At 44.9% G+C, this 18,503-nt stretch overlaps 1 protein-coding gene across 1 annotated transcript in view; it reads right to left on the minus strand.

Annotated features, from left to right (window-relative positions):
* Positions 1–5,926: 5,926 nt before the first annotated feature.
* Positions 5,927–18,503, minus strand: part of LOC146789911 (uncharacterized) — a 3,228,338-nt gene continuing 3,215,761 nt past the window's right edge. Inside the window, exons 13-14 of the mRNA XM_085631221.1 lie at positions 9,415–9,554; positions 5,927–6,101 (exon numbers count right to left, since the gene is read on the minus strand). Coding sequence (XP_085487347.1) covers positions 5,927–6,101; positions 9,415–9,554 — 315 coding nt within the window. The remainder of the gene's footprint in view (positions 6,102–9,414; positions 9,555–18,503) is intronic.

The following is an 18,503-nucleotide window of genomic DNA, read 5'->3' on the forward strand; positions in this document are numbered from 1 at the left end:
GGACGGTTTTAGGGCTTAGGATGGTGGTCTGGGTCAATGTTTTAGAGCTCAGAGCAGGGAGGGTCGGGGTTGATTTCAAGTCTGGGTTTTAGGGCGCAGGGGGCCTGGGATGTTTTTAGGGCTTGGGTGGGCTTCATTTTTATGAGTGGGGTCCGCTTTTAGGAGTCGGGCAGGGGGGCTAGGGTGTCTTTAAGGCTGGGGTTGGGGAAGTACTCAGGGCAGGTGGCTGGGTTTTAAGACTCTGGGCGAGGCTAGGGCAGAACCTTAACCACACATATGCCTTTACCAATTATGCCAATACAACTAATTTTGTTGTATAGGCATTAGTTGTAAAGGCATTTGTGGTTAAGTCACGGTCATTGTTTAGACCAAGTAGGTCAGGCATTCATGGTTGGGGATGCCGCGGTTGTGACATACAACCCATTTTGGCACCTTTGCTCTTCATTATCGACATAAATTAATTAAGTCTCCATTTGTCTGCAGCCACTAGCGGTGTACTGAAAATTTCTAAGTCACTGGTCAAGGCGTTATAATACACTGACAATGCTGTTTTAATGGCAAGGACTCTTAGAGCTTTACACATCTTGGTTTAGACTTTTGTTTCATTCAAGAGTAGCTTGGACTTCTCAACAAATTATGGGACATCTCATATAATGGTGTGCGGTCCAGGAAAGAGGCATATGACGATCCTGCGGATTAATGATCGGTCTTTGAGTTGTGTGCATAATTTTAGCTATCTCGGAGCTATATTTTATTCGGCAGAGTATTGGCAGGCCCAGGTAAATGCCTCTCATATGAAATTAAACAGGATGGTAGGAGCTTTATTTAATCTTACCCTGAAAGCAGTTAAGGGGCTTATTTCCCACTACATAAAGATTTATAACCTACAGTGCATTATAATGGGTAAGTATGAAGCAGGACTCTGTGGGTTTTATAACGCCTCTCCTATACAGGTCGAAGAAAACCAGATCTGTAGGCGTCTCTGGAACCTCCTACCTACTAGCTCTAATTTTATATTGCATTCGGAACTAAATTTGACCTGTTTCTGAACTAGTTAAGATGTCCTGTTTATGCTTTGGGTTAGCATGTGGTCAAATGTTGAGGCAAGAATTTAATAGAAAAGTTATTTTAGACTGTCTTAACTCAGACAAGGGTCATTCTATCACCTGGTCCGTCAGTCTTTTATTTATATTGGTCTCCCAGAAATGTTTACTTCATCGGTCACTTTCAGAAAATCTGACAAGAGACTGGTGAAGTTCGCCTTGTAGAGTTTTGTCTGTCCCAAAGAATGGAGGGTGTTTTCAGTAAGTGCTCTTTTCGAAATTATGTTGTCTTCTTTTGTTTTCTTTTTGTCTTTAGCTTCGGGGGAGATACCATTGTATCTATCTTTGAAACTTTCATGGAGGAAGAGGTATCTCCTCCTCCATTTTAGGGCAGGCACAGTGTGGTGACTTCTGTGTTTTTCAGACAAGGGAAAGCTGGGGGTGGGGGCAGATTATTGGCCTGTTCTTGTGATGGGTTGGAGTAACAATCTTTGTTGCATTTAATGGTTTTCTTAAACACATTTTAAAACCTCTTGCTTTCCAGAAATGTGAAGATGCCTTAATGCATCTACAGTTGTTAGGCAGCAAAAACGTTCGTTATAGTGTATCCTCCTTCCTTAAAATGTCAGTAAGAAGTAGGAAGTCTATGGATGGCTGACATGAGGTTATCAGGTCATTCCTAGGACTTGCTGCCTTCACACTAGTAGAGGTGCTCTCCCTTTCTGTAAATGCAATTTATTACAGAGCTGTTTATTGTACGGATGTGTAATTTTTCTTGGATCGAATGGACGTAGCAAGTTTTAAATGTATTTTATTCTCTTATGATGACTGGTGTTGTGTTCTTTTATGAATTTCAGTGTAAAATCGAATAAAGATGTACTGAACTGAGCTGAATTCTCTTTTCAGCAACTGTGGGCTGTGTCACAATTTAAACACTGCAATTGCAAATTTAATACACGTTCTCAGGCACAGTGTTGGGCTGAATGATTTCTTTCATAGTTGAAGAGCTGGGGCAGAGAGATTTTACGACCTTAGACGGTGGAATATGGTTGCCTGTTACAGGAACTTTAAAGTTATTTGGTGCTTTTGGCCGGAAGTTTATTAGCATTTCGTTACATATCTAAAGACAAAAACATAACACAATTGCAAATACAAATCAACATAACACATTAAAACAGTATCAGGGCACAACCCAACAAATCTCTCAAAACACTACACAACCACAGTCCAATGCAACAACATCAAATTGCAATAACGCAGCACAAAACCCAGCAGTACAAAAAAATAATAGAACTCATCAGCACCACAACAAAATGACCCACAGCAAATATACTTAAACATCTCATCACACACTACTACCTCCAGAAAGTTGCATTGATATTATGGCAGCAAACGTTATTTACACCAAGCACTGCCTTAACTTACACTGGGACATGAAATATTAATGTTCACACATGTTTTGTGATCCAGTCTGATACACAGGTTTGATACTTCTGCCTTCAGTGACATACTTTCTGCCTTGATTATGTTTGTGTTTTACTTGCCCTTTGTTAATTCATAAAACGACATTTCCTTTGTTTTTTTCCAGTAGTATTTTATTAGCAACTTAGGGGTGTGGTGCACTGCCCCCATTGAGCATGCGTGGTGGTTTTAGGAGTATCTATCTGATACAGAGACGACCCTGTATGCCAGTGGAGTAAGTGTGGCCAAGGACAGTCTGACTGAGCTATTGTTTGGATTACGCTTGTCAATCAGTGTGTTGTCTAACTACAACCCAATGGCGCCCTCCTGTACACTGACCAGAATCGATTACATTGATGAATATCAATATTTGGAGTTAATTTAAATTCAATTTTCTCACTTGGTATGAGTGGATGGATTTTTTTGGTTGTACATTTGTGATGAGATTTTTTTTTCATTTAGCAGACATGAACCAGCTGGAGTTTTCAAATTGTACCCGACTATAGTCGGTGTAATCAATAGCTCTGTACCCTACTGTTTACACCTCTGTGTAGGCAAAGAATCAGCAGGGAAATGTTTGACCCTTGTCCAAAAGGTTAGCATCCCAGCAGTGAGGCAGTGTAACTTATTAGGCCGTGGATTTATTTGCCTACAAATACACCATCAGTTTTCACTCAGTGGTATGACGTTTCCTTTGCTGGGCTCGTTTCACTGGGTGGAGGTGGTCCTTGGTGTGGTATTGGCTGCAGGTCTCTTGATTTAGGCGCCGTCTCTGTGAGCTTTGTGTTGTCTTGCAGCCTCTTGCTAAACATGGACCACTAGGGTGGTTCAATCACATGGTTGCATTATCCCAGGCCCTCAGAATCCGCCAGCTTACTTTCTGTTGGTTAATTAGTCTATTTCTGCTAAGCTGGTGTAATTTTCATCATCGGTTGTAAATAAAATTGAAGCCTTTGCTGAAACACAACAGATTTCCAGCCACCAGCCGCCATCTTGAATCATGTGCTGTGGCCCAGAGAGCTTTAATCTTTTTGATCTATCTATCTATCTATCTATCTATCTATCTATCTATCTATCTATCTATCTATCTATCTATCTATCTATCTATCTATCTATCTATCTATCTATCTATCTATCTATCTATCTATCTAATCTATCTATCTATCATTTGTCTATCGACTATCTATCTATCTATCTATCTATCTATCTATCTATCTATCTATCTATCTATCTATCTATCTATCTATCTATCTATCTATCTATCTATCTATCTATCTATCTATCTATCTATCTATCTATCTATCTATCTACCTGTGTGTCTGTCTATCTATCTATCTATCTATCTATCTATCTATCTATCTATCTATCTATCTATCTATCTATCTATCTATCTATCTATCTATCTATCTATCTATCTATCTATCTATCTATCTATCTATCTATCTATCTATCTATCTATCTATCTATCTATCTATCTGTCTACCTGTCTATCTATCTACCTGTGTGTCTGTGTGTCTGTCTGTCTATCTATCTATCTATCTATCTATCTATCTATCTATCTATCTATCTATCTATCTATCTATCTATCTATCTATCTATCTATCTATCTATCTATCTATCTATCTATCTATCTATCTATCTATCTATCTACCTGTGTGTCTGTGTGTCTGTCTGTCTGTCTATCTATCTATCTATCTATCTATCTATCTATCTATCTATCTATCTATCTATCTATCTATCTATCTATCTATCTATCTATCTATCTATCTATCTATCTATCTATCTATCTGTCTGTCTGTCTGTCTGTCTGTCTGTCTGTCTGTCTATCTACCTGTCTATCTATCTACCTGTGTGTCTGTGTGTCTGTCTGTCTGTCTATCTATCTATCTATCTATCTATCTATCTATCTATCTATCTATCTATCTATCTATCTATCTATCTATCTATCTATCTATCTATCTATCTATCTATCTATCTATCTATCTATCTATCTATCTATCTATCTATCTGCCTGCCTATCTAGAGTTAAAGAATACAACATAAACTCGATGCAAATCTTAACCGAGAAGTTTCTATGTATGAACACAATTGTAAGTACAATGGATCAGAGAGGACTGAACTCTGAAACAGACAGAAATTAGGTTGTCAATATTTTCAGATAGGGGAACAGTATATGTACATTGTTGCTGCTTCCATTCCCATTTATTGGACCATCATTTAAAAGGAGACATTCATAACATGCCATCAGATAAGAAACACTCGAAATAGTTTACCTATGAAAAAAATACCGTTCACGGTTTCCCATTTCTCAGATTTTTTGCTCTTTCTCTCACTGGCTGAGGGATGTGTGCTTTTCCTCGAACCATAAAAGGACACACTAAGCTGAGACCCTTGGCAATTTGTATGGCCAGCAGAGCCATAACAAGCAAAATGTCACCTAAATAATTAAAATGCATTAGCTAAATTGAGAAATCGCTCATTGCAGCAGGACAGGTGGTAAATGGAGAGGCACCTGCTGAAACAGGCAATAACAGGACTCATCAACACACATAATGGCAAGTCAGGAATGGGAGAACAAACTGAAATCCATAGCGTTAAGCAAACCGCAGTCCTGAGAGCATTAAAACCGCCCCCGTTGCAGCAGTAAAATGCCTGCAGCATGCCTAACACATCAAAACGGACTTTCATGGATACTTAGAAGAGCGCATCTGCACTGAGAGCTGCGCTGCAACAGTGTGTGTCACGCATACATGTGAGTGAAAAGGATGTGATAGAAGCATTAATAATATTACAAAAATACAAACCAACAAAGGGGCCCTTGTCTAGTCAAGCTTTCTCTTGAAAAATGTTACACTTAACTCAAGGGAAGGCAGTACATCTTTAAAAATTGGGATATCGACCTCTAAGCAGTGCTTAATTTGAGCTGGTGGTTGTGGGTGGGGCCCACCGGCACTCATTTTAGGGACTGGCTCTTATTTTTCCTCATCAGATTTTCACCCAGAGCAAGAGAGAGAAAAACACAAAAGGAGGAGAAGAGAAAGCAGAAAAAGAGTACCAAGGAAGGAGAGCAGGGATGAAAAAGGACCGGCAAAACTGAGATAAAGGGGCAGGGAGTGTCCAGTGGTGAATTAAGCCGGCATGAGGTGGAATTGAGATTACTGCTGTTATTTGTATCACCGACTGATGGCTTCTGAGCAAAACTTTGGGCACCAGCACTTATTCTTTTACAAATTAAGCAAAGCCACTATGTATATATGTGGATTTATAGTAGCTCACTCCTAGCATTAAAAACCTGAGCAATGAACACGCTAGAAAAGTAAGCTGAAGGGAATGTCATAACTGGCAGTGGTCGTGTGGGTCACGTGGGTTTGCGGTACCATACACTGCTGCCCTCCCAAGGACCAGTACAACGCACAGAGTTTCTAGGAGATTGTTTCTATGCCATTGACTTCTGAGCCAAGAGCACAGTTATGCCGGGTTCTTTCTTCCCTCCTCTCTGCTTCCTTGGGGCCAATCTGTCTGGGGTTCTCCTCCTTCATGCTGTCTCCCATCATCAGACAGCATTTCCCAGTCGACGCAGAGCATATGCCAGATGAACTACAAACAGGAAAGGCGGGATGAGGAATCAGTAATTGACACACATTTGAGCACGTTCCTGGCTCACATAGATCACTCGCCTCTTTTGGAACCAAATAAATTCCAATTAAGTATGGTACAATTTCCTGAAATATGTCATTATCGAGCACCTGTTCATTTGGGGTTTTGCTAAATACTTTTCTTTGTGTTTGGTATATACTTATATATTTTTTGTCCGTGACATTTCCAGTGTTTCTGGATCTGGATGCATTTTATTAGCAGTGGGTGACCCACTTAAAGCTCGAACCATATCCCTGGCTCTGGCTCAGCTCGAGGTTGTCTCAGTGGCGTAATGAAACTTGAGGGGGCTCCCCTGCAAGGTATGCGGAGGGGCCCCCTCCGAGCTCAAACAGGAGCTCTCTGGCCCAAGTACTGTGCTGAGGGGGCCCCCTGAAGCTTGTCCCCCCTGCACCGCAGGGGCTGCGGGGGCCTGTGTTACGCCCTTGGGTTGTCTTGGATCCTCAAGTCCAAAACGAGCCGGGCCCTGGTGTGCCTTCTGCCTGCCACTCATGCTCTAACCTTGTGCACCAAGAATTAAACACGAGGCGGTGACCTTAGATGTAAAATGGGGGCGTGAGTCGGAGATTCATGTTTACTGGATAAACTGCACAATATGGAATCAGAAAATCTGGGATCATCCCAGGTTCCTCACTTCACCAAATGGTGGGATCCTCGACAATTATTCTATTTGACTGATCCTCCTTTTTCTTCATTGTCACTTATAAGAAAGGTTTCAAGTATGTGAGTTCGAGATGTGCAGTCTACAAAAACCTCTTGTGCTTGATTTAATACACTCTAGTGTTGCTCCATGATACTAAGAAGCAAGGCCACAAATAGGGCACAGCTGACATGTGACTTGCCTTCCAGTGCACCAGTGGCATGGCTGTCAGGGTGGGGGTGCATGAATATATCTATAAACATGTTTAAACACTTTCAATTTTAATAAACGCCTCTCAATGTAGTGATATAATCTGATGTACTGAAGTGAGGCACTTCCACAAGTTAATGAAATGTAGTTGTTTGAACTTTGAACTGATTTTATCAAATTTGTATACAATGTTTGTTGCATGATTTACGTGCGAGAAATTGTCAGGGCTCGGCTTCTACACCGGGTCTTAGAGCCAAACAGGAAGCCGGGTTTGATTCTGGCTCTGCTCCCTCTCTTAATTTCTTGCCCGCCCTCCACCTCCGCTTTTGTCGGCTCTCGCTTGGTCATGCTCTGCCCTGGTTCAGTGCAGTTTAGTACCTGTTGTGTTCTTCTGCCATGCCGACATTTATCTTCGTCTTCTCGTTTTCACCTCACTACAATCTTCCATTAGACTTTCCTAGCTCACTGGGCTTTTTCCTTCTTTTGCAATTGTTTGAAGGTACTGCTGTCTCCACTTGTAACTCACTTGGAGTGGGGCAACACCACAACCCTGGGAAGGAGTTACCCTTTCCACTGGGAAACAAGGCAAGAGAAAGAGGCACGCCCATTGTGCCCTGTTCTCAACAAGAGGGTTGAGGTTGGGCTTGGATGGTTATGGGCTGGGATGGACATGAAGGCAGTGGATTCTGTCAGAGAGTGGCTGTTGGGTAACTTGGAAGTGTCACCATGGAACATGGGAAAGGCATATTGTGGAGAAATACTGTAGTTTTCAAAGAAGAAAGGGTAAAAGCCCGTGTTTCCATGTTCACATGACCAGAAACCCAGAAACCCCTTTGCCAAGTTTTTATCATGCTAAAGAAAATGTAAATTCTGATAAGTTGATGAATTTCCACAAATTCTGTGAACACAAAATTTTGCACAATTTCACATGTTTTAGTTGGAGACTGGTTCGAGCAGAAAATGCCAAATGAGATATTTTTTCTCAAACGAGAATCCTTGCTTGTATCTCACAACACTTTGAATGACAGGAATACCCTGGCATTCAATTTTCCCGTAAGATATAGCTATTTTTTCTTCTTGAGATTTTGCATATTTTCACATCGTTTTTGTCAACTTTCATGAAATTTTGTGAAACAACATTGGTGATTTCACACAAGACTAGGAGGGAAATGTGTGATTTCTTGTATGCTCTGGTAGTAACTAACAGTTTTCGATGAAGTGCATAAGCTGCCCTCAGCCTGCTTTCATTGTGTACAAGGCGTACAGACGGGGCTTTAAGTGGGATGAAAAAACTTGGGGGGGGTCTCTCAAAGGGGCGTGGCCAGTGTAATTAAGGGCGTGGCCTAAAACACGTAAGGTAAAAATCTGTGCTTATCATAGTGTGCCGCCGGACTTGTATTTTGCTGTTTCTGTCATTGCATTTAGATATATGATACAAGTAACATCATACCTACAAGTCAGGACTACTGGCGTTGTCAATGGTTGTTAGTTGCATAGGATAAATAAGTAACAACTATGGCTTGTATATTATATTGAAAAAACTTCTACTTAGAGCCCTGGTGACACCAGGACAATGTTGCTGCTCCTGAGTTTCAAAACGAGAAGGGAAATCCAGAGAGAAAATGACTCTCTTTAACCCCTTCAGTGCCCGCCCCTTTCCCCGCCCTGTGCCGGCCGTTGTATTAGCGGGCGGGGTCTATGACGAGCTGGACTCGTCATGGGCACAGCGCCACCGCGGCCCATGACGAGTCCAGCTCGTCATGGGCACTGAAGGGGTTAAAGGAATGCTCACCTGGAATGACGTCATGCCGTAACTTCTCCACTAGTGAAAAGTGAGCAGTGTGAGCACGAGCACATCGATGTGGCTGCTGTCACTGCTGTCCGGAGAAAAACGGACCGCCTGTGCCAGGGCACAAAAGAGAGCCCGATAGAGACCCGTTTCGAGGCCCCCTTTAAAAAAACTGCCGGTGCTCAGCACTGGTGAGACCCGGCCCACTTAAAGCCCTGCATACTGACCTGGTCTTTGCCTGTGGTATCAACCTTCGTGCCATGGTGGGGGGGGAGGTAGGGTGGGGGGGCATGAAATCCAAACCGTTCCAAAGCAGTTAGCCGGAGAAAAGAAACATAGCCCCATGATATTCAGCTCACCAGAGTGGCCCCTGCTGCTCCTTGTCCCCACATTGCACTGCAAACCTACCTGCCCATGATTCACCTCCCAAAATACTAGCATGAGTTCAGAATGATATATGTGTAAAACGAACTTGGTCAAAGTCAGAAAGAACAAAATTAACGTTATGAAAATATTAAAATGTACAAAACAAAAAATAAATAACAGATATCGTAAAAAATATGAGGGTTTGCAGAAGTTTAAAAGGCAAGCTCATTTCAAGTGACTCTGAGAATTGCTTCATGGTATTTCCTGATGTTGTGAGCCCAGATAATAAACAAACGTACCCCCCTTTCGATGCTGCCCTCCATTTTGCTTCATAACTCTGCTCTTCCGCCACATAACCATATGTCACTTTGCTGGCAGTCCCTGTCGTATTCTGTAGCATGAAGAAATGGAACAGTAAATTGCATTAATAACAGTAAAAAATGGCATACAAATGATGTCCAAAATGCTTAAACAATTTGCTTTCATTGTTTCTTTCCTGAAACATTTTCTTTGTTTTATTGTTTCTTTCTTGAAATATGTTGTTGTTGGCTCACTTCGGGTGGTTGGCAGTCACCGGTGCTCTGTGACTATTAATGCTTACAGAGCGCATTCTGTGGGAGAAGGGCGCCATCACTCTGAAGCCATGCCGTGTTATTCATTCCAAAGAGTAGGCTTTTATTAGCTCAAATAAAGTGTCTTTCTAGAGGCTGAAATTTCCTATGATATTTCTTCACTCGGTTTCTGGCATTACTTAAGTTTAAGCTTCACACTAGAGAGAAAATTCACGCTGCCCTCATCCTCAAAGAACCTCTGAAGAGTTGCCAAATGATTATTCTACAAGAGCAAGGTCTCCAAATAAAATCATTTTTATTTAAGTAGGAGGCTATGTTGGGGTCATACAGAGCATTTACCGTTATTAATAAACCGCTCCGAGTCTGTTAACACCCCAGGTGTGGTCATGACGGTGCAATTCACACCAAGGTCAAATAGGAACTTGGAGTGAATGGAAGGCGATGACGGGTTTTGAGACGCAAATCAATTAGAACTGGCAGGCACTTGCACCACTGATGAATACATTCGAAGTTAATTTAAATACATTAGCATTGGGAAAAGGTCCCCCAAGCACAGTGGATTGAAATGGGCTTTGTGCAGCGCTTGCAAAAACCCTCCATCATTTCTGGGCTGACACCACACAACAAGAGGTCTGCATTCGGCCCCTTAATGTTGCTTCTATGGCGAAAAACACACTCGACATTGATTTACCAGCTGAGTCTATTTATGGGCGCGGTTTCACCTCTCGAGTCTACGTTTGAGTAAAGACTTGGGGGCATATTATCAGCATGGAGTTAAAATTATCGCCGCTTTAGCGGCAGAATACTGGGGCATGTTAACAAGCCAGGCGATAAAATTATCACTGATTTAGCGGCAGAAAACTGCCGCTAAAACTGCGATAATGGGCTTGATAATCTGCTCTATGGAATTTCAATTGAAGCCCATGTTAGATGTGAAGGACGTCTAACATGGGCTTCAATTGGAATTCCATAGAGCATATTATCAAGCCCATTATCGCCTGGCTTGATAATATGCCCCATTGCCACTAAAGCGGCGTTAATGGGCTTGATAATATGCACTTGAGAATTCCAATAGAAGCCCATATTGTCACCAAAACATGGGCTTCTATGGGAATTCTCTGCGGCATATTATCAAGCCCATTAACGCCGCTTTAGCAGCAGTTTTCTGCCACTAAAGCGGTGATAATTTTAACTCTGTTTCTTGATAATATGCCCCTTGAATCTTTCTAGAAGAGATACACTGGACTGAACGCCAGGAATCATTCAAACATGTATGCCATGAATATATAAATGGGTGTTTTACCTTGTTTGATTAAAGATTAATTAGGCCGCGGCTTCAATGAGATTGTCTCCGTGTGTTGTGCTCCACAAACTGTGGTATCACGGAGCCGTCTTTACTTCACCATGGATTATACTGACAAGAACCAGTTCCAGAGAAGCCGAGGGGCTTGTTTACAATGAATTCCTGAATGCATCTTATGGACGAAAAGAAACTGGGCCAGGTTGCTCTCTATTCTTTTTCAACTAAGCCGACATGAGGGGAATAATTGTTTGCATGATTTTTCGCTCATTAAATAGGACATCAATGAAGCTGCTCTTTCATCATTCCTCCCCTGTGAGTGAACAGGACGGAATCGAAGCATGAGTCCTCAATTTGGCAAGAAAGTAAACATAATTGACATCAGGCGTGCAACACCCATAGGGTTCAAAGGGCTTCAGCTACCACTCCCCCCGTCGTGCGTGTCAGCCTGGGCTGAGACAGCTTCCCGGGCACCCACGCAGACAGTTTTTGAGCTGCTGTAGGCTGGCTGGTTTGGCGTCCATCTTATTGCAGCCTCACCCGTATACTTCACAGTTCTTTGAAAGACCATGTACTTGTTAACGAGGCTTTGTTGTTTTTTCACCCCTTCTTACAGCCCCTGCATCTCCACTCTGCTTATTGCTGGAAGAACTAGCCGCCCCCAAATTTTTATTAGCCCCCATCCCCAAAATTTGAGTCTAGTTGCGCCTCTGATTGAGATCCAAATGTCTTCATCAATCAATCAATCAGTGACATTTATAGAGCGCGCTACTCACCCGTGTGGGTCTCAAGGCGCTGAAGGGGGGGGGGGGGGGGGTGCTGCTACTGCTCGAATAGCCAGGTCTTGAGGTGTTTCCTGAAGGTGAGATGGTCCTGGGTCAGTCGTAGGTGTGCGGGGAGGGAGTTCCATGTCTTGGCTGCCAGGTAGGAGAACGATCTTCCTCCGGTGGTGGTTCTGCGGATCCAAGGGACAGTGGCGAGGGCGAGGCTGGTGGAGCTGAGCTGGCGGGTGGGGGTGTAGAACGAGAGGCGGTTGTTAAGGTATTCGGGGCCCATGTTGTGGAGCGCTTTGTGTGCGTGGGTGAGCAGCCTGAACGTGATCCTCTTGTTGACGGGGAGCCAGTGCAGGTTTCTCAGGTGGGCGGATATGTGGCTGTGGCGAGGGATGTCGAGGATGAGTCGCACGGAGGCGTTCTGTATGCTCTGAAGACGTTTCTGAAGTTTGGCTGTGGTTCCTGCGTATAGGGCGTTCCCGTAGTCCAGTCGGCTGGTGACGAGGGCCTGGGTGACCGTCTTTCTGGTTTCGGTGGGGATCCACCGGAAGATCTTTCGGAGCATGCACAGGGTGTTGAAACATGAGGACGAGACTGCATTGACTTGCTTGGTCATCGTGAGGGAGGAGTCCAGGATGAATCCCAGGTTGCGTGAGTGGTCCGTGGGTGTCGGTGCGGTGCCCAGCGCCGTGGGCCACCAGGAACCGTCCCAGGCGGATGGGGATTGTCTGAGGATGAGGACCTCCGTCTTGTCCGAGTTGAGCTTCAGACGGCTGTGCTTCATCCATCCTGCAACATCTTTCATTCCGTCCTGGAGGTTGGTTTTGGCGGTGGATGGGTCTTTGGTGAGGGAGAGCATCAGTTGGGTGTCGTCGGCGTAGGAGATGATGTTGATGTTGTGTTTGCGTGCGATGGTGGCGAGGGGGCTCATGTAGATATTGAAGAGGGTTGGGCTGAGTCAGGAGCCTTGGGGTACGCCGCAGATGATCTTGGTGGCCGCAGAGTGGAAGGGAGGGAGGCGGACTCTCTGGGTTCTGTCGGAGAGGAACGATGTGATCCAGTCCAGGGCCTTACCTTGGATCCCAGTGTTGTAGAGGCGGGTTATTAGGGTGCGGTGGCAGACGGTATCAAAGGCTGCCGAGAGGTCCAGGAGGATGAGAGCGGCTGTCTCTCCGTTGTCCATCAGGGTCCTGATGTCATCGGTGGCTGCGATGAGGGCGGTATCGGTGCTGTGGTTGGCTCAAAATCCGGACTGGGATGGGTCGAGCGAGTTGTTTGCTTCGAGGAATGCAGTCAGCTGTTTATTGACGGTCTTCTCGATGACTTTAGCCGGGAAGGGGAGAAGAGAGATGGGGCGGAAGTTCTTGAGGTCTTTGGGGTCCGCTGTGGGTTTCTTCAGAAGGGCGTTGATTTCTGCATGTTTCCAGCTTTCAGGGAAGGTGGCTGACGTGAAGGAGCTGTTTATGATGTTCCGGAGGTGGGGTGCGATGAAGGTGTCGGCTTTGTTGATGATATGATGTGGGCATGGGTCGGAGGGGGAGCCACAGTGGATGGTGTTCATGACGTGGGTGGTGTCTTCAGTGCTGATGGGGGTCCATGCGCTGAGGGTGGTGGTGGGGGTCGTTGGTTTGGTGGCAGGAGGCGGAGTCTGGGGTCCAAAACTGTCGTGTATATCTGCGATCTTGCGGTGGAAGAATGTGGCGAGGGAGTTGCAGAGGTCATGCGACGGTGTGATGTCGTTGTTGCTGGCGCTGGGGTTGTAGAGCTCTTTGACGATGCTGAAAAGTTCCTTGCTGTTGTGGGTGTTGTTGTCCAGCTGCTCTTTGAACGATGTCCTTTTGGTGGTGCGGATCATCTGGTGGTATTCGAGGGTGGCGCTCTTGAGGGCTGTGATATTTTCTGATGTCTGTTTGTGGCGCCAAGCTTTTTCGAGGGTTCGGCATGATTTCTTTGCGACTTTGAGGGCGTCTGTGAACCATGAGGTTTTTCTGTTGCCAGTCTTGCCTGGGGTTTCTTCAGTGGAGCGAGGTTGTCCGCGCAGTTAGTGATCCACTGTGCGAGATTGTTTGCTGCGTCGTTGGTGTCAGCGGTGTCGACAGGTGGGTTCTGGCTCAGCGATGTGGTCAGCTGGTCTGTGGTGACTTTGCTCCAGCATCTGCGGGGGATCTGTAGCGTGTGGTGGTGGGATGTAGTCTTCTTGAAGGTGAAGTGGATGCAGCTGTGGTCGGTCCAGTGTAGTCCGGTGGAGTAGCTGAAGGAGACGTGGTTGCTGGCGGAGAAGATGGGGTTGAGCGTGTGGCCAGCGAGGTGGGTGGGCGTGTCCACCAGTTGCTTGAGTCCAAGGTTGGCAAGGTTGTCGAGCAGGGTGGTGGTGTTGTTGTCGTTGTTTTTCTCCAGGTGGAAGTTCAGGTCCCCTAGGAGGATGTACTCTGGTGAGGCTAGGGCGTGCGGGCTGATGAAGTCGGCGATGGTTTCCCTGAATTGTGTCCGTGGGCCCGCGGGTCTGTAGATGAGCATTCCTCTGAGGGTGGTCTGGGGGTCGGTGTGGATCTGGAAGTGTAGGTGTTCGGCGGTGGTGAGAGTGTCTTCGGCATTGGCCGTGACGCTGATGGTGTTTCTGTAGATGATGGCGATTCCTCCTCCAGTTTTGCTGACGCGGTCCTTCTGGGTGAATTTGTAGCAGTCCGGGATGGCTATGGCGATGTCGGGGGCCGAGGAAGCGTTCATCCAGGTTTCCGTGAGGAAGGCGACGTTTGGTGCTGTTGTATCAAGGAGTTCCCAGAGTTCGACGGCGTGTTTGTGGACGGAGCGGGTGTTGAGGAGGATGCACTTGAGGTGGTTGTTGTTATTGTTGCTGTGTTCGGTGGGCGGGGTGCAGGTTCGGAGGCAGGTGAATTTGCAGGCTTGGCAGGTGAAGGGTCCGTGGGTGCGCTTCGGGGTGGCTCGGTGGCAGGCGGCAGGTCGTCCAGTGTTGAGTGCGATGAGGGCGGCGGTGTCGTATCTCAGTTGGGTGCCCTGGCATCGGCTGGGGCCAGGGGTTCGGTACAGGCGCGGACGGGCGCAGACGGGCTTGCCTTTGGCGCCCGCTGCGCGCGTTCGCTGCGCAGCCTCCATATGAGGGTCAGAGGGAGGGAGGAGCAGCTGGGAGGTGGGAGCGGGGTGGCCAATGGGAGACAAGGGGGCGGGACCATAGGGACGCAGCGGCGGGAAACAAACGGCGGGGGAACAGAAAAGAAAAGGGGGCACAATGGGGGAGAGCGGAAACAGGGGTACAGAAGGCAAAACGATCAGGGGTACAAATGGGAACACCAAACAGAGGGAAAAAACAGGGGAAAAAGGCACAGAGGATAAAAACGGGCACAAGTAAGCAGAGGCAAAGACAAGGTAGCACAGTACTCAGCCGGGTAGCAGGCGGGCTGATGCGAGCGACAGTGGCAGCGGGACACGGTCACACAGGGGGCTGCGTGGCGGTGAGGGGAGCGACCTGCCTGGTGACATGTTCTCACAAGGCAGAATTCTACTCCATGATGTCATCAAGGGCACGAGGGCTGTCCTTTGTCAAACAGAAGAGAACAAGATGCGAAAATAAGAAGGGGCATATTAAAAGCATGTTTTTCGCATTGATGCTTGAATACACTTTTAAAGTTGATTTGCCGTCTCTTTTCGGTTTTGGTTCCGTAGTTATATTTAATGATCTGTCTTATCCTCCTCTGTAAAATGTTACATCCCATAAAGAGACAGAAAAAAAATCCTGGTTCACGGTAATAGTTGAGAAATATGGGGGCATATGTACAAACCCCTAACGCCATCAAAACATCAATTTCAGTGACCTTGTAGTGGCGATAGGGTCCTTGCCTAATTTACAAGGCAGCGGTAAACCATTTAACTTGGTTTAATGCTGCCTTGTAAATAAGGCCCCCTTTCACGCTATGCTTAGCATGAAAGGGGTGCAGTGGGTGTTGCGGTGGACGTTCCACCGCAACACCCATTGTTTTTGACTCTGCCCCCTATTTACAAGGGCAGCGTAAATAGGAGTCAGCGCCAAAATTAAAAAACTAGATCCCGCTCGTGAGCAAGGAGTGAATTCAATTAATCAAAGAATAAGTCAATTTATGGACTTATTCTTTGATTAATTGAATTCACTCCTTGCTCGGGAGCGGGATCTAGTTTTGCAATTTGTTTTCTGTGAACCTTGTCCACGGAAATCACTTGGAAACATTGATGGCCGTTTCTCCCTTGTGTTCCCTCAAGCAGTTATTGTACATTACTTATGAGTTTACTACAGTGATGGTAATGCGCGAACTCCAAACCAGCCACATTTCGAAGTTGTAGCGCTAAAATTAAGACGAAGGAAAACCTGGTCTTAAGTTGGCGAAACAAGGAGAAATGCTTTATTTCTCCTCGTTTTTGCTTTTTCCATGTGTGCTGCCTTGTGCAGCACACATGGATAAAGCAAAAAGCCTTGGATTGTTTATGTACAGGAAGGTGATCCTTCCTGCACATAAACAATTAAAAAAAATAAAAAAAATTTTTTGTGATTTCCATGTGTGCTGCATTAAGCAGCGCACATACAAGTGACAAAATGGCATTTCAAGATTGTTTATGAAGGTCCCCTTTCCTGCACATAAACATCTTCCCCTGCATGCAGACACCCTTGTACTATGGTACAAGGGTGCCTGCGTTAGTGCAGGGGGAAACCAAGGCTGCACTATATTCTTGGAAATATGTATATATGGTGCAGCCTTGCGTTTCTGAAGTGGTGAAGGCATTTAGCCAGGACGGCTAATGCCTCACTCCGCCACTTCCTTGTACATTTGTCCCATGGTGTGCGGCTTAGTCGCTCTGACGATAGACTACATACATACCAGTGATGTTAGGTCTCGGGTAATTTTTATTTTGCTCTCTGTTATGCCTTTTTGCGCCATTTTCGCCTGCGGGAGCATGAGTTGAGCAGAAAATATCTTGCGGGATCTGTGAAACTGATGTGTAGCATAGTCCAAGACATTTTATGCTTGCTTACGTCTCCCACTGGTAACTTGTGTGATATTTGTAGACATATTTTGTCCTTTTATACCACTGTGACGCAGTGACGGACAAAGTGCAGTTACCTTAGTATTTATCATTTGCATAAAAATTTAGCATATTGCATGACAATTACTTTTTTTCAGTTTCGACCTCACCTACACCAGACAAACTATAATCTGGACGTTTTCTGAGAAGCAACAAAAGCTGTGATTGTTCAGCAAAACACTATATAAATCACTTTCTGCCAATGAACTCAAGGTAAAACTTCAAAAGCAGAACCATGTGAAAATTCTATGGTGTAGAAAAAAGAAAGCTAGCCCTATAATGCTGTAGGCTGGATTATTTTGACGTGTCTGTAAAAAATATTTTTCTATTCATGAAGACAATCGTAGCCAGAACTAAACCTGTTGAAAAAATAAGTTTGACCAAGTTAGGATTTTAGGCAGAATCCAAACACTAGTCCAGTTTTAACTTGTGATGAAAGTTAGTCTAACCTTATGTAATGTACTGCACGACAGGATTTTCAAGTAGGTTTTGAACTTTCCCTTCCATGTGTCATGGAATTTATTCACATCAGTGCCACAACATGCCCTCCAGTAAGCACATGATTCTACCAAACAGAAGCCAGACTTGAGACTTCATGCACACCCTGAGTCATGAATTTACCCCATCAAGGGGTAAAAGTGTGGCTTCAATGTAACTATTTATTTTCCTTTCCAAATCATGAAACTACCCCCACTGGATAAATATACATTTGCACCCATAATACATACAATTTGCATCAGAAGTGTATTTTACCAAAAAGATTTACTCCAATGAAAATTAATCTGTTATGTGCTATGAATTGTTTACCAGATGAGTCGTTATATTTCCACCGAAATATAACATTTGCAGATGTGGACAATGAATTGGACACATGAGCCATAAAATCAGGGGCGGCTCTTCCACTAAGGCGGAGGATCGTCGCCCCACTGCCCTTTGAGCAGGAAAAATAAAATGATAATAATGTAGTTATTATCTTTTTATTTTTTGCAGGTTCAGGGCTTGGCTAGGGCAGGGTGGGGCTGGTGGCAGAGGGGAAGGAGTGGCTTAGGGGAGCCAATAACAATGCTGCATTGCAGCATTGTGATTGGCTATGGGGGGCCTGGGTGCTTCCTGGTTCGGGGATTCGCTGCTGTCACCGGAGAAGCGGAGTAGAGACGGGACCGGCAGATGAGGTAAGTGGTATTTTTTGTATTTTTTATTTGCTCTTCCCCCGCTCCTCCACCCTCATTCCCTGCCAGCTGCTACTGCATAAAATATGCTCTCAAGAGCCATAACATAGTAGACAAGGAGGGCTTAAATATGTTCTTACAAGTCATAAAATGTCTGAATTTAACCAATACATTACACTGTGGGTGAACTGGAAGAGGATAAGGATTTGACTCCCCCTGGTAAAAATCAGCACTGCAGAGTGTGGGGTTCAATGTGTGTGGTAAATACCATCAAGTCTGAGGTTTTGTCATGAAAATGAGGAATTCTGTACCAAATTTCTCATGTACCAGAATTTTCTTGCTGCATTATTTCACCTGTTTTTTTTTTGACCTGCCAAAATGTACAAGGGGACAATTGCATGGTGTGCAGGGTTTATCATATAACTCACAATTCTGTTCCTCCTGCAAACAGGGTTT

This window comes from Triturus cristatus, chromosome 10, assembly GCF_964204655.1.
Source record: "Triturus cristatus chromosome 10, aTriCri1.1, whole genome shotgun sequence".
Taxonomy (NCBI): Eukaryota; Metazoa; Chordata; class Amphibia; order Caudata; family Salamandridae; genus Triturus; species Triturus cristatus.